At 30.8% G+C, this 16,591-nt stretch overlaps 1 protein-coding gene across 2 annotated transcripts; it reads right to left on the reverse strand.

The window, feature by feature from the left end:
* Positions 1–1,078: 1,078 nt before the first annotated feature.
* Positions 1,079–3,868, reverse strand: LOC115722739 (uncharacterized). Of its 2 annotated transcripts, none has more exons than XM_030652029.2 (8): positions 3,331–3,868; positions 3,133–3,220; positions 2,837–2,922; positions 2,660–2,738; positions 2,407–2,466; positions 1,645–1,766; positions 1,488–1,559; positions 1,079–1,323 (listed from the first exon to the last, which is right to left on the reverse strand). In XM_030652029.2, exons 1-8 carry the CDS (start codon positions 3,675–3,677, stop codon positions 1,221–1,223), a joined length of 957 nt encoding a protein of 318 aa, XP_030507889.2. In that variant the 5' UTR covers positions 3,678–3,868; the 3' UTR covers positions 1,079–1,220. The 2 variants fall into 2 exon arrangements, with proteins under 2 accessions (XP_030507889.2, XP_030507891.2); XM_030652031.2 differs by having other exon boundaries at positions 1,172–1,323; positions 1,645–1,723; positions 3,331–3,837.
* Between the last annotated feature and the right edge of the window lie 12,723 nt (positions 3,869–16,591).

Raw genomic sequence — 16,591 nt, forward strand, 5'->3', positions numbered from 1 at the left:
CCTCTATTCAAGAATAGACTTTGGACCAAGCAAATTATATTCTAATTGAGAGGTTATAACTAAATAGAGTTATACTAGAAAAAAAAAATTAAAATACTAAAAAATATCAATCTAACCATAATAACAATAAATAATTATTAATACTATATTATAATAAAATTATTTTAGAGTAAATATAATGGTAATACATATGTTACAATTTGGAATAAAATTATTAATTTTATGTAAATAAATTTACAAAACATATGTATATATTTTATTAAGATGTAATTATTCTTATATAGAGGTATATTTTGTTAATAAGGACTTAGAAAATATATAACTAATTACAATTTAGAGGTTATTCTTATTTATAATTGGCCCAAATTGGGACTTGATTTTTTTATAACAAATTAGAAGTTATTCTTGAATAGAGTATTCTTAAATAGAGGTTCTACTGTATCTCATACCAAACGTAAAAATGTAAAAAATTACCAATCCTAATAAAACAATACTTGATACATACAGCCCATAGAATCTTAGTGGCTAAATATGAATTCTTTTGTTTCACATTATTACTTTTCCCAACTCCTCTCACATATTCCTAGGACAGAATAATAAAAACAATAAAAATATTAAAAGGCACCAGTGATACCAAGCACTCTTCTACGTGTCAATATCGCTATTGGTTTAATTTAGTATCAAGTCTCATATAATTTAATATAATAACTTTTAGGAAATATCACTAGTTAATCGTAAGACGACACGTCTTAAGGGTACCAGGCACCACTGGTGCCCAATAGTAATGCTCTTAAAACAAACACCCCCTAAGGTCACACAGCTAATGATTTGGGCAGAAATTGCCATCTCAGCCACTTTGTGTTTGTGGTGTGTCAACCCAACCTCCTGTTTCTTCTCCTAGAGTAAGTGAACCGGAGGCCTATCATAAAAGTAATATAACTATCCTTGAAAATGGAGCAAACTTGGAGACATTTTTGTGTATAGTTGCAGAAACAATATTAGCACATTGTCTTTCAAAACTGCTTCTACTTTATTAAGTTCAAAATTATCAACACTAAGAAAAATAAAGGATCAAAACTGGCATAAAATCAAAAGGATAGATACATGAAGCACGTATGATATACACAAATTCGGAAATTGTATGTTATACACCAGTTCGGAAATTGTGAGCTAGAACAGAGAAATGGGTTATTTAAGTCGCATCCAAAACACAATAAAGCTTAGATCTTGAAGTACTTATATCCATACTCAGGGCTTGTCATCCCCTCTTCCCAATCACCCATGCTACGACCCCCAAAAACTATTTGTTGAATTCCTATATATCTGTCAGTCAGAATTAAAAACAGGACAATTACGAATCAAGTGTTTTGCATGTGTAAAACAGTAACTTCATAAACAATACATAAGCAAAGATCTTTTAGTTTTTTGTCCTAAATCCATGAGCAAAGATCTAAGTACTGATAAAATGGAAATGTTATTTTACTTACTCTGAACTCAAGACTGTCAAGCAGTTGAGAAGTACATCAATGGCAAAATTATCTGCTGTACCAAGGTCAACCCTGTAAAACATTTAGGGAAAATGTTAAGATAACAAAAAGATATTGGTATCTGAATTTGGAAATGAGACACATCTAATTGTCTTACCAGACACGACCCCAGTTGTCCTGAAATTCAACGTCACTGATGTCATGAAATGATGAGGGCATAACTTTGAAACCCTTCTCTGCATCATAAAGAGGATCATACTCTACGGATGAATTGGCCAACTGTCCATCGATACATATTAGTAAGGCTTTCAGCAGAATATATGAAAAGACCGAACTTCAACATATCCTAAAACTATGTATCAAACTTATACACAAAGAGCATCCTGCCCTAAGAGAAAAACCCTACTTTCTAGCAAAAACTTTATGAAGTAACATTTTAAATTCTGTTACGTTAGTGTTTTATCATACAATATAGTTACTTTGTTAGATATTAAAGTTAGTCTCACATCGTTTATGTGTAGAAATAAAAATATCATATATAAGATGAATAAATTACTCCTCTCATTACTTTCCAGGACCAAGCGCGGAGGATGGCGTATTAAAGTTAGGATTCTTTCAAATGTCCGTGTGGTGGTCTATTAGAGTTAGTTCATCATATATAAAATGAATAGCCTATTCCTCTTAAACAAAATCTAAAAATCTATACCGAAGAAAGCAAGCTTTCTGAATACAATACATTAACATTATTGAAACATAGGCTATCTTGGGATTGTGACAAAAGTTGCTACAAAAATACACTAAAAAAACACATAAGACAGACAAGCTATTAGGATTAAACTCACACGACCCTACACCACCAATACAGACAACTACGTAGAATTTGAAGCAAAAGAGCATAGCACAATAATTTATGGCCAACCTGAAGATTAGAAGAGTTGAATGAACCTAAGCGACCGAGGACATACCATGATTGAATAACCTGCATATTATCCTTATAATTAGATAAAAAAAAAACGTTTTAAGCTTTATTGAATCCTAAGGAAACAGGAGATGAAAATCAAGAAATAAAAACAAATCTCTTCTTTACTATAGAAGATGTTCATGGTAATTTGAGTCATTATTGAGCACATCCAAAATAGCTAAAAGAAACACGGTTGATGTTCTCTACTTACACTACCAATAATATCAACATCTCGATCAGTCGGTGAACCATATAGTTCAAACCATATGTAAGAATCAATAGGGTTGAAGCTGTCAGCCAACAGAAAAGATACATACATTAGACACGGCACCCCTTTACATTTCCAAAAAATTTGTTAATCGAAGGGAAAAAATAAAAGGAAAATTACTCTCTAAAGCTGACTTTGAAAGCAAGAACAGAACCGGTTTTTGATTTGCTGAAGTCTCTACCCTTTGTCCGAACTCTTTCTTCAACCTGTGCCATTGTCCAAAATGATAAAGGCGCTTAGAGGAAGCCCTTTTCACCATTACTCATATTATAGAATGGTAGGACAATATAAGTGCAAAAGCAAACCAACTACACAGCATACATATTGTTCCAAACACATCCAAATATGATAATATATAGAAAATGGGATAGTGAGAGATCATATATATATATATATATATATATATACATACATACCTTCTTCCTCATAAGCTCAGGATTGCCTATGCTATCACCAAGAACAGCTCGGAGCTCGGTGTCATCTTTGCAAGCATCTTCCAAAACTCTATAAATCCCAAAACAAGTATAATGGGTCACTAACCATTTCATTTAGTCTCAACGCCAAAAATAATAAATAAATCATATATTGAAGCTGAGAGAGAGACAGAAACTGACTTTGCCCAAGAAGGATAATTATGGAGTCGATCGTGCTCCCGTTTCCTCTTCTCTTCCCGAATCTTCAGGAGCCTCCGACTTCTCGCACTCGTGCCCGACCCTTTCGCCGCCGACGACCCACTTGAGGTGCTGCTAATATTAACGGAGCTTTCATCTTCGCCGCTAACAAAATTCCCATTGGAAGGAGAAGCTGCAGATATGAAAAGGGTCGGAGGCTGCTGTGGAGGTGAGAACAAGGACTTTTGGGAAGAGGGAAAAAGGCTGATGTTGTTCTTGTTCCATTGCCAAGAAGAAGAAGAAGTAGAAAAATGGGAGTGTGGTGTAGCTATGGCAGCGTTTGCGTACATCTATATGGAGTGAGTATGTATATATGTGCACCGTCGAATTTAAAATCGGCCGGGGTTTAAGTCTGTTGCTTTTCGTTTTCTTTTTTTTTTCTTCTCAGATAAGTCCTAACAAAATTACTATGTACCCCTTCACCTGAAAAATGCTTGGCAATAACTACGATTCTACGAGTAAAGTACTAAAACTAATTAATAGCGTTTTTTATAGAATCATTAGCAATTTTTTCTAAGGAATCATTGATTTTGTCTTCTAAAATTTCATATTTACATAAATTTAGTCATTATGTTAGATTTCGTCTTATTAAATGTTGACGTGTCTTTGTAAATTAATAATTTTATTCCCTAAACTTTGACAATTATTAAATAGTACTCCTTCAAAATAAAAATGAAAAAGATTCAACTTCTTTCTCTTATTATCACAGACACTAAGAGGCGTAGGCCCAATAATAATGGGCCAGTGAAATGGAAGAAGAGCTTGAGGTTACTGATGAGCTTCCAAAAAATAGGGTTTCGATGGGTTTTGGTATCCAGGCCCACCAAAAATTATGACTGTTCTTGGTTAGAATTATCGTAGGCTTGAGAACTCACGGGTCTCTAAATTCCTAAAGGACCTTGTGGTTTAGAAGAAGCCAAATTTTGTGTTTTTATGTGAAACTTTGAGTAAAAAAGATATGGTGGAAAAGTTGTGTATTTCCCTGGGCTTTGATGGAGCCTTTGTCATGGATGTACAAAGAAGGATGGAGGTATTGCTTTGCTATGGAGGTATGAAGATGATGTCCATTTGCTGGGTTTTTCATCCAACTACATTGATGCTAGGATTTCGGGTAACAATGGAATGTGGCGTCTTACTGGTTACTAAGGTGAACCTAACAGGAATTTGTGAAACAAGACTTGGGATTTACTTACTATTCTTGCTGCTCAAAACTCTCTTCTTTGGTGTGTTATAGGTGATATGGATAATGTAGTGTCTCAAGAAGATAAAAGAGGTGGTAATGTGTATCATGATCGGCTTATTGATGGTTTTAATCAAGCTTTGATTGAAAGTGGGTTATATGATCTAGAAATCCATGGTTATCAATTTACATAGGGTTGTTCATCCGATCCAATCCGCACTTTTTTGGTCAAACAATATCCAATCTGCACTAAGTGCGGATTTCATTTTTTGGATCCAATCCAATCCGCACAATAGCTCAAATCCAATCCAATCCAATCCGCACAAGTGCGGATTGGATCGGTTACTTTGGATTGGTTACTTTTTAATATTAAATTATTTAATATTTATGAAAAAATATTTTTTTTCTTCACATAACTAGCAATAAAAAAAAACAAACTATAGTTATTTTATGTCTCCAACAACACATTAAATAAATAAAATAACAAATAACAAATTCAAAGAAGAAAAAAAAAATTGTATATATAAAAAAATATTTAATTTTATTTTAAATTGTATGTTGAAAAAAAAAATATATAAGAATAGAATATACATTTTATCTATTAAATTTTCCAATATAATTGTATTATATGTATTAGACTTTTAAATTACTATTTTCTTTACATTAAAATATTATTTGTATATATAATTTTTTAATTTTGTTATAAATATGTGTGGATTGGATTGGATCGGTTACTTTTACATGTCAATCAACATCCAATCCGCACAAGTGCGGATTTTGAATTTTACAATCCAATCCAATCCGCACAAGTGCGGATATCCGCACTTTGCGGATTGGATTGGATTGGATCGTGCGGATTAGATTGGATCGGTTATTTTATGAACACCCCTAAATTTACATGGGAAAGAGGTAGAGGAACAAATGAGTGGGTTGAAGTCTGACTTGATCGAGCATTAGTTAACTAGGAGTGGTTAGATCGTTTTAACTTTGCTAAGCTTTTTAATCATGAGTTTTTCTCTTCAGATCATAGTCTCATCCTACTTGATCCTTGCGTTCTCCAATGTCTTACTGGTCTTAGAAAATTTCGCTTTGAAAACTGTTGGCTTAGAGAACCAATGTGTCTTCAAGTTGTTAAAAACTGTTGGGATACCTGTGATGCCGATTATAATCAGAAAAAGATTAGCTACTGTGAGGAGGTTCTTGCTAGTTGGGGAGTAAGGTTGTTCACGGTGCGGGTGGTTCGGTTTTTGACCATTTTTTCAAACCAACCAGCACATGCGGTTTTTTCAATTTGCCAAACCGCACCCGCAGTGCAAAACTAAAAAACCACAAAAACTGCACCGCAAAAAATGGTGCGGTGCGGTGCCGTTTATGCAGTTTGGACTATCACTAAATAATTAAACTATCACAAATACAACAAAGCTTGAGCAACACTTGTCAAAAATACCATAAGGCTTGAAAATAAATATGAAAAAAAAATTTCAAATTTCAACAATACAATAATTAGTAGGCTTATGTTGGGTCTTCACATATTGGACCTAAATATATAAAAATTAGTATTTTTATAATATGCGGTGCGGTGCGGTTTGAACCGTACATTAGCAATTCAAAATCGCAAACTGCATCGCGCGTTTTAGGAAAAATTCAAACCGCGACCGCACCGCAAAGAATTTCAAACCGCTTTTTTTTGCGGTGCGGGCAGTTTGAGCAGTTTGATGAACACCCCTATTGGGGAGAAGATTACGTAGGCAATTTCAAAAGAAGGAATAATTTCTAGAAAAAGGAGAGTAAAGCTTGAAAGAAAGGTCGGGATGATGTATCTACCTCTCGTTATAAAGATGCTGAAAAGGAGCTCTTTGAAGTTTATACACAGTGTGAAGTTTTCTGGAAGCAACGTTCAAAACAACTTTGGTTGACGGAGGGCGATCGGAACATCAAGTTCTTTCACATCTATGCTACTAATCGAAAGAGGAAGAACTCCATTGTTAAGGTGAGAAACGACAATGGTGTTTTGACCAATTGGGAAGATGGATTGTCGAACCTAATTACTGAATACTTTCAAAATTTATTTTGTTCGAAATATGTGGATTACTCAGTTATCTCTCATCCCAACTACAATCACTGACAGCCAAAATACAATTCTTCTTGCACCGATTTTAGATGAAGAGGTGAAGAACGCTCTATTTCAAATGCACCTAGACAAGGCCCCCCAACCTGACGGAATGACACCAGGATCCTACCAAAAATGTTGACATATTGTTGGTAAGGATGTTATTCAACAAGTTAGAAGCTTTTATAGTACTGGTTTATTGCCCAATGATCTCAATAACACCAACATTGTCTTCATTCAAAAAAAAAAAAAATCCTGATAATATGGGTGATTTGAGACCAATCTCATTGTGTAATATTCTTTATAAGATTATATTTAAAGTTCTTGCCAACCGTCTTAAGGTAGTCCTCCCACAATTAATTTCTGTCAATCAAAGTGCATTTGTACCAGGAAGACTTATAACAGATAACATTATGATCTCCTATGAAGTTATTGTTGGAATTATTTTACCAGGATCTTAGATCTACTCACAAGTATGTTGTTTAACACCCTAAATATGAACTTTCTAAAACGATAAATTAAACACATATAAAGTTAAGAAAACCTTACATTAATGCAGCGGAATTAATGTCTCCTTCCACTCAGATCTGTAACCCTTGTATCCTTTCTGTAGCAGAGTATTATCAAGATCTGAGCCCGAATGTCCTTCTTCTTTGAGTTTGATCATTCACAGTCTTCCAATCTATGATTGAGTTACTGCTTGTTGTGTGTGGGCACTCACTCTTTCACTAGGGTCACGAAAATATAGAAGACGAAAAGAGAGAAGGGGTTTCGGCCAATAGAAGAGAATAGGGAAGGCTCAATTTTTTCTGAAGAGAGAAAAATCTGTCTGATAACTAATGAATGTGTTGTTTTGACTGAGCCATCACTTTCTATTTATAGGCAACTACTAGGTTTAGGTTAGGAATTATTTGGCATTAAAATAATAAAAATATCAATTTGAAAAAGTCAAACAAGTGGCCGGCCATGGTGTAGTTTATGGGCCCACTTGATTTTGCAGTTTTCACAAATTTTATTTCTATTTTCTCAAAAACGCCAATTTTCCAATTCTAACCATTTAAATGCCAAAACTAATTATTTAATAACTAAAATAGATTATTAAATAATATTGTCATTTAATTTAATTATTAACTATACATATAAAGTCCATTAATAAATAAATAAACCTAGAATCTCTTTTCTTTACAATTTCACCCCTGCTTAGTGAAAATTCACAAATTAGACATAGTCTAACTTTAGAATTATAATTGATCAATCACGAATCAATTAATGAGTCTTACAAGCAAAATGTTCTCAACTAGAATGGGGACCATGGATCTATATGCTGAGCTTCCAATAAGTGAACCAAATTTACCAAGTAAATTCCTACTTATTAATTCTTCGTTGAATCCACTTTTAGAACTTAGAATTGCACTCTCAGACTTATATAGAGCATATTATATGTTCCACGATATCAATGCTATCTCATTTAATCATTGTTATAATCTTATTGTGATTTAAAGATCCTCTATATAGATGATCTACATGGAGATGGGATTTCTTTACCGTTCTCACCCCTCAATGTATTTTGCCCCTTAAAACACTTAGCTACCTGTAGATGGTGTTTAGTGATCTAATAATTAGTCAGTTAAATAAGAGCTCATCCATTTTCTTCGATTTGCTAAGTTCGAAGGGAATCATCACTTGACTTCTATACACCAGTAGAAGCTATAGATTTCATATTTATGTTTAGCACTCCCACTCAATCATACTATCATGTTCCCAAAATATACGTATCACCCTGACCTAAAAGTAGGCTTAACTAATAAATCAAAGAACATGAATAACACTCCTGAGTTAAGCCTAAGCATATCAGGATTTAGATTCTTTTAATCTTAAGATCAACTACTGATATTGACTTGGAAAGATATATATAACGGTAAGTTTGTAATATCTTAACTTAGTTGCAATATCGGTCCAGTCCAATATATACTCCATACATTCGAAACTAGTATACTTTACTAATGTCCTGGAAAGAACATAACACTTACTCCAAGTGTAAGTACACATCATCGCTGATTATCACATTAGTGTAAATCCAATAACACTGATGAAACAGGGACCAAGTCTTTTGATTCATATGATCACAATCACATTCCACTGTGTTGACGATACTGTAATTGTGAATAAACAAATGATCGGGATTTAACTGATTCTGTGTGTAAATGTAATAAACATATTAAACCATTAGCATGTAAAATTCATGCAAACATCAATCACTTCAAATTCCTTATATTGATAACTAATCAGATTGTAAAGAGTTTTATTTAGGGCATAAAACCCAACAGTTATGTACTATCTTAAAAGAAACAGAAGAGGAAAAGAAGGTTATATTGCCCTAAAACTCGACTTTAATAAGGCATATGATCGGGTTGAGTGGACATTCTTAGAAACTATGATGAAGAAAATGGGTTTTGATGATAAGTGGGTTCGGTGTATTCAGTGTGTCTCTACGGTCTCTTTTGTTGTTACTGTTGGGTTTTATGCCCTAAATAAAACTCATTTCAATATAATCAGATTTACTTATTAATATAGATCAGAAATAACATTTAATGTTGCATGGTTCACATGATTTATTTCATGATTATATGTACATAATGTATGAATTCATCTGAAACCCTTTTCACATACTTGATCCTGTTTATTGTGCTGTCAACACCTTGGAAAGTAAACATGACTATGTGAATAAAGTTTCCTAGATTTATCAGACACAGGGTTTTACTGATATGATAATCTACAACAGAGTTTACTTGCATTTGAAGAAGTGCTATGTTCTTTCCAGAGCATTGGTTAAAGTAAAGCTCAGGTTGGATGCATGGAGTATGCATCGGAAGGGACCGATATTGAACTTTGACTTAGATTTATTAAACTTACCGTAATATCTATTCAAGTCAATATCGTCTAGTTGATCCTAGATCAAATGATCTTAATCCTGATATGATTAGGCTCAATCTCAAGAGGCTATTCGTGTTCTTTGATTTGTTAGTTAAGCCTACTTTTAGGTCAGGGTGATACGTACATTTTGGGAACACGGTAGTGCAATTGAGTGGGAGCGCTATCATAAACATGGAATCTATAGCTTCTATCTGGCAAATAGTAAGCAAAGGATGATCTCCTTCGAGCTTGACCAAACGAACATAAATGGTGGAGTACTCATTTCACATAAGTTGAAATATCATTTATACGGGGTCAAGTGTTTTAAGGATAAAATACATAGTAGGGTGTTACGGTAATCTAATCCTTTTACAGTGTAGATCATTCATATAGAGGATCATTGATCACATTAGGATTATAACAATAGATAACTAATGATGCATCTATATGGTGGAACATATAGAGCATTCTATATACTGAGAGTGCAATTCTAATTTCTATGCGTGGATTCAACGAAGAATTAATAAGTTAGTGAATTTTAGTGCTAAATTCTTGATCTACTTATTGGAAGCTCGGTTATATAGACCCATGGTCCCCGCACTAGTTGAGATAATATTGCTTGTAAGACTCATATAATTGGTTTTGATTAATCAATTATAATTCTCAAATTAGACTATGTCTATTTGTGAATTTTTCACTAAGTAAGGGCGAAATTGTAAAGAAAGAGTTTTAGGGACATATTTGTTAATTATGATACTTTGTATGGTTCAATTAATAAATATGATAAATAACAATATTATTTAATAATTATTTATATTTATTAAATAGTTAGAATCGACATTTAAATGGTTGAATTAGAAAATTGTCGTTTTTGAGAAAATCAGATGCAGAAAAAATAAAACTGCAAAATTGCAAAAAGTGAGGTCCAAATCCACTTGTATAGGGCCGGCCACTTTTGTAGGGTTTTTCCCTCTGATATTTTCATTATTTTAATGCCAAATAATTCAAACCTAACCCTAGTGGAATGCTATAAATAGATAGTGAAGGCTTCAGGAAATTTACACTTTCCTTCTGACTTTTTCATTCAGAAAAATCTAAGCCTTCTCTCTCTCTCTCTCTCTCTCTCTCTCTCTCTCTCTCTCTCTCTCTCTCTCTCTCTCTCTCTCTCTCTCTCTCTCTATCTTTAGCCGCCACTTCCCTCTTCTTTTCTTCTTCAATATTTCGAAATTCTTAGTGTGAGAATAGTGCCCACACACAGCAAGTGATACCTCAATCATAGTGAGGAAGATCGTGAAGAAAGACTTTCAGCAAGAAGGAGTTTTCAGCATCAAAGATTTAGAAAAAGAGATCCAGGTTCAAATATTGATAATGCTCTACTACAGAAAGGAATCAAGGGCTAGATATCTGAATGGAAGGAGTCATTATATTCCGCTGCACCTAATGTAAGGTTTACTAAACTTTATATGTGTTTATTTCATCGTTTTAGAAAGTTCATATTTAGGGTGTTAATCAACATACTTGTGAGTAGATCTAAGATCCTGGTAAAATAAATTCCAACAACTGGTATCAGAGCCATGGTAATTGATTTACTTGCAAGAAATTTTGACTTTAAAACGATTGTTTGTTTGTTTTTTGGATGGTATCATGTTGTATTGAGTGTTATTTGATGATTGATTGGTGTTTGTGAATTTTCGTGAAAATAATTGAATATCTGTTTCTGGAATTATTTTTATTGGATAGTATGGAAAAAATTAAGCAAGTTACTTTTTTACAGAACTCAATTTCGATTTAATTTGAATTAGTTATGATTTTTTGAAGATTCGAAAAAATTGGAGTTGTGCTGAAATTCTAATGCGCGCGAGAAAACTGTCCGTACAGCTCACAATTTCTTCGTTTTTTCATGCTTTTTCATGGAATTAACTTCCGATTTTTTGTGTAGTTCTGTTTTAATACTTTTACTATTCCTAATTCAATTCTAATTATCATATTGAATTAATTTAATATTTTTTAAATTTAATTCAAGATATTAAGGTAATTTGAATTTGAAAATAGTTAGTATCTATCTTTTTTGCTTAATAATCTATCTTATTTTTAAATTTGATTATATCTTATCTTATTTTTAAATTTAAGGTCAGATTTTAAATATTTTAAATTAAATCTTTTTTAAATAATTTGATCTTATTTAAATTTAAAATAAGATAACTATAATCATGTAATTTTAAAAAGATGTAAGATATTTTGCTAACTTTTAAATTTTGTTATTTTATTTTTTTAAATTACATTTAAAATCTGAAAAAGATATTCATTTATATTTTTTAATTTTTTATTTAATTTTTATTTATAAAATAACATTTAATTTTTAAAAGTAGTTAGCAAATTTTGAAATGATATTTAGGTTGGTTGAAACTTAATTTTTCAAAATTGTAGGTTTAATTTTAAATTTAAATTTTTAATTTAATTTCGAAATTTTTTATTTCAATTTTTTTTTTAAAATTTTCGAAATTTTTTTTAATTAATTATTTATTTCGAAATTAATTATTTAATTTAAAATTAAATAAATCCTACATCCAACTATCCAGCTAACCATGTTGCAGGAGTATGTGTTTTAGCTTGTGTGTAAGTTTTCAAAACCTATTATTGCTTGATTGCAAATAGCCATGGTTAACTTGTTGACAGATCCAATGATCTGATTTTAACTCATGGCTCCCTTGGTCAAGTTAATAATTTGTAACAGGTATATTTACAATCTTCTTTCATCTGTGTATGACCTAGCAACATGATAGGACCCATCTAAAGTGTGCCTGTGTGAGCCTATGTGTTTAAAGATGCATATAGGTTGTTGTTGCTAAATAAAATATCATAGTTCTTGATAGATTTTATTAGGCCCGTTTAGTTTTTGGGCCTATTCAATTAATAACAGTTGTTCATTTTAAGGTTAAATTCCTCTCTTTTGGGCCTTGTGTGAGAGTTGGGAGTCATAGTAGTGGGTACGACATACTGAACCCAGCACCCCCTCACATGAACCACCCCAATTGTGAAGGCCCATTTGCCTGATTTGAATAACTGTACTAGGTTAATTAAACTAGTTTAACTTAATAAAATTGATTAGCAACATAATTAATTTCATTTATTTTGAAATTAATTTAAGAAAAATATAGTTTAAAGAATTTTTATTCTAAGCTAAACTATATGTATTTTCTTGTATTTAATTAAATATAGAATTATAACCATCTATATTCTTTCTGATATTTTTAGGCATTGGTTATTAAGATTCTTTAGATATTTTTTTTAAGTTAATATCTTTTCGAATATTAACTTAAAATGGAATATTTTAGATATTTTTTAAGTTAATATCTTTTCGAATATTAACTTAAAATGGAATATTTTCAAATTAAGTGGTTACAACTTAATTTTTGATATTTAATTAAATTTAATTTAAAAAATATTTAAGTTCTAGATTTTTTCTAATACAACTTAAATTAGATATTTTTTCAAATTTTGTGGAAAAGATACTTAGTCAACTAAGATATTTTCTAGATAGTTATTTCTAGACTACTTATTATTTCTAATATTAATTAGGAAAATATTATACATTGTGAAATTAATTATTTAAATAATTAATTTTGGTACAATTTATTTTAAGTATATTTTTCCTAGTATTAAACTAGAGATTAATAATTAAGCCTTCTCTACACTTAATTATTTATTTCTTGAATTTAATACATTTAATTAATTTGAAAATTAAATATCTAAGTTGATTTTCATCATGATAATTAAATATTTCTTTTTCATGACACTTAATTAAATAGAAAATTATTTTTAGTTGAAATTTATTTTTTCAACTAAATTTAAATAATTTTCAAAATATATTTTTCTCTATTTTATTAATCAAATTTCGAAATTGCATTTCTTAAATGCTGGAATTTCGAATTTTCATTTGAAAAATAGATTAAGTTGTAAATTAATTATTTATTTTAATTAATTCTTGGATCAACTTAAATCATTGATTTTTTCATTTATTGATTAATTTAAAATAAATTGAATTAAAGTATATTATTAGAAATTGAATTAATTAGTCAAAGGAAAATCTAGATAGATGATATTTTTGCTTGAAGTATTTTTCTAGTGTATTTAATTAAATAGAAAATTAATATTTAAGTTGATTTTCATCATCATACTTAAATATTTGAAATTTTTCTTATATATTTAATTAAATAGGAAAATTATATTTTTTTGTTGTAAATTAATTTTATTAATTAATTTTGGGCCAACATTAAATTAGAATAATTTTTCCAGGATTAATTTTTATTTTAACATGCATTTTCGAAAATTGTGTCCTTGAATACTTTAATTTTTCGAAATGCAATATATATTTATAGAAAATTAAATTTGAGTTGTAAATTAATTTAAATTAATTTTGTAACAACTTAAATTGAATATTTTTCTAAATATTTATTGGAAATTATTACTAAGATGGAAATAATTCATATTATTTTCATATCCATCTAAGTAAAATTTATAAATATTAAATTAAAATTTATATTTAGAATTTTTCATTCTAAATTGGAAATTTTAATTAAATAAATATATATTTAAAATAAATAGATTAAATAAAGAGAATCAAAGAAAATACAACTCACTTTAAATAATGAGCTTTATTATTATTAAGATATTCGATCTCCATTGTTGGTCTTACAATAGTTAAATGTTTTCAATATAACCTCGAGACGCTAGACTTCGTCCCCCTATGGATGGTTATTCGTTGAACGCATTTAACACCGTAAGATCTCATTTGATAAGTGTTTTGTAAGTTTTCGTCTCTATTAGACTCTCCCCTACGGTGACTACTTAGAGATAAACTTATAAAACATGAAACAATGGTGGAAGCTCATAAAATGAGAATAACCTTGACTCTCGCCTATCGGGACAACGTTGGATTCTTATTTTGATCGAATAAAAGGTTGCTAGAATGGTTTCCATTTTAGATGAGCTGACAACTCTATTCAATAAATGATATTTTGACTCTCGCCTCTTAGGGACCTTTGTATCAGTTTGTTGGAAACCTTGGAAATTATTTAGGATTGTATGTTTTAGTATTTTCACTTGTCATTCCTACTTGCTATATGTTTAATAATTTCTGAATTGTGTATGAATTTATATTGAACCATGTTATTTTCTGTTATTAAGTTGTAGTTTAATTTCGAATCTTCATTGTTGGTCTAACTTGGCTTGTTTATCTAATGAGATAAATCCCTAGTGGATTTTCACCATTAGACATACATAATAGTGTTAGATCTCGAAAGATAAATATCGTATATGCGACATCTAGCTGTTCATCAATTGATGACACCTTAGACTAGTATTTTTACGATATGAAACAAGAAGATTGTATAAATAAGATTACTTTGACATTCGCTAATCGATGCATCGTTGGATTCTTATTTATAAACGAAATTATCCTAATTCCTCTTAGCTTATTCATTTCGAATTAACTTCAAAACATATCATTGGATGAATGGTCTATAAATCATTTCATGTCATTCTATATTTTCTCTTAAGAAATTAAATGACGCATATGATTATAATCCCGAAATTCTATTCCCAATTGATATAAATCCTCAAACTTAGAAATCTCCTACTTGTATGGGCAAATCCGACTTAGAATTAAATTAGTATTGGTGGTCCAAGATAGAATTACTCATTGTATTTGGTATAAATTTAAGTCTTTGACTTTAATTTTAGATTCCAAACAGAAATTTTCTTATATTTCTAATTCCAGGATGCAATACAGTTACACCTTACAAGGGTTTAATATCCATCTTCTATTAATGGATTCAAACTGTATGGAATATGAGTTAGGTATTCTGTGACCAGGATCCACTTGCACTATTCTAAGAATTCTTTGATGTAACTAAACCTAAGTCATCAAAAGACACAACCACATTTTTATTAGTCTATGGCATTTGTATCTTGTTCATAGTGGATTTGACAAGATCAATCTCTGCAAAGAGTTAATATGCCTATATCCACTGAAAATAGTTCATCTCATTCGCAGATGGATGTACATTCAGGGGTGGATATGAGTTTTTCGTTGTATTCTTAAAACGATAACTCTAGATATACCTTTTAGCAAGAAATTTGAAATATTTGAAAAGTTTCATTAATTTCTAGCAATGGTTAAAACCATTAAGGTAAGTGGTTAAAGATCTTGCGAACTGATAGGGGTGGAGAAATAGTTAGTAGATATGCAGTTCAAAGATCATTAAATTGATTTTTGAATTATATCCAAACTTACCTCCCCTGAAATTTCGAGTTGCATGTTGATGATTAGTTACTAGTCGTTGCCTAATTCCTTCTATGGTAATACAATTTCAGAATGATGTAATGGTTGTATACTTAATGTAAATCATTACTAGATTCATGGATGACCTAATCAAAATCTTAAGAAAAGCTAGAACTGTTAACCATGGTTTGTTAGCTATTCTAAGTGATTAGGGGTAGACCATCCCATAGTCAATAGATAAGAAAGTGTTTGTTCAAACAAATACTACTTTTCTAAGAAAATGACTAAGTCTGAAAATAAAGTAGCATATAAAGGAGATATTTAATTCTTGATTCCAAAAATGTTCTATCATCTTATTTGACATATGATGATCCCACTGCCTCTATTGTCTTGTCACAACCAAAGAGGTTAATACCATTTAGTTTTCTTAGACATAATTCACGGTACCTTGTTGTAGTGGGAGAGTTTCTAGGAACTCACCTTCTTATGACTTGGGAGACACTAGTGATTAAAATCTATTGTGAGTTTAAACAAGTAATGGATTGTCAAGATAAGAAACTAAGAAGAAAAGCCAATAGAACTATGGTTTAATCCATTCACATGGAATAACCTAAAGTTTTCTATTACAAGGACATAAAAGGAAATTTTAGTTAATAAGTCTATTCTATGGACTTAACAAAACTTCCTGTTCCTAGTATTATAGGTTTGAGTTTATCTA

Source organism: Cannabis sativa, chromosome 9 (genome assembly GCF_029168945.1).
Source record: "Cannabis sativa cultivar Pink pepper isolate KNU-18-1 chromosome 9, ASM2916894v1, whole genome shotgun sequence".
Classification (NCBI taxonomy): domain Eukaryota; kingdom Viridiplantae; phylum Streptophyta; class Magnoliopsida; order Rosales; family Cannabaceae; genus Cannabis; species Cannabis sativa.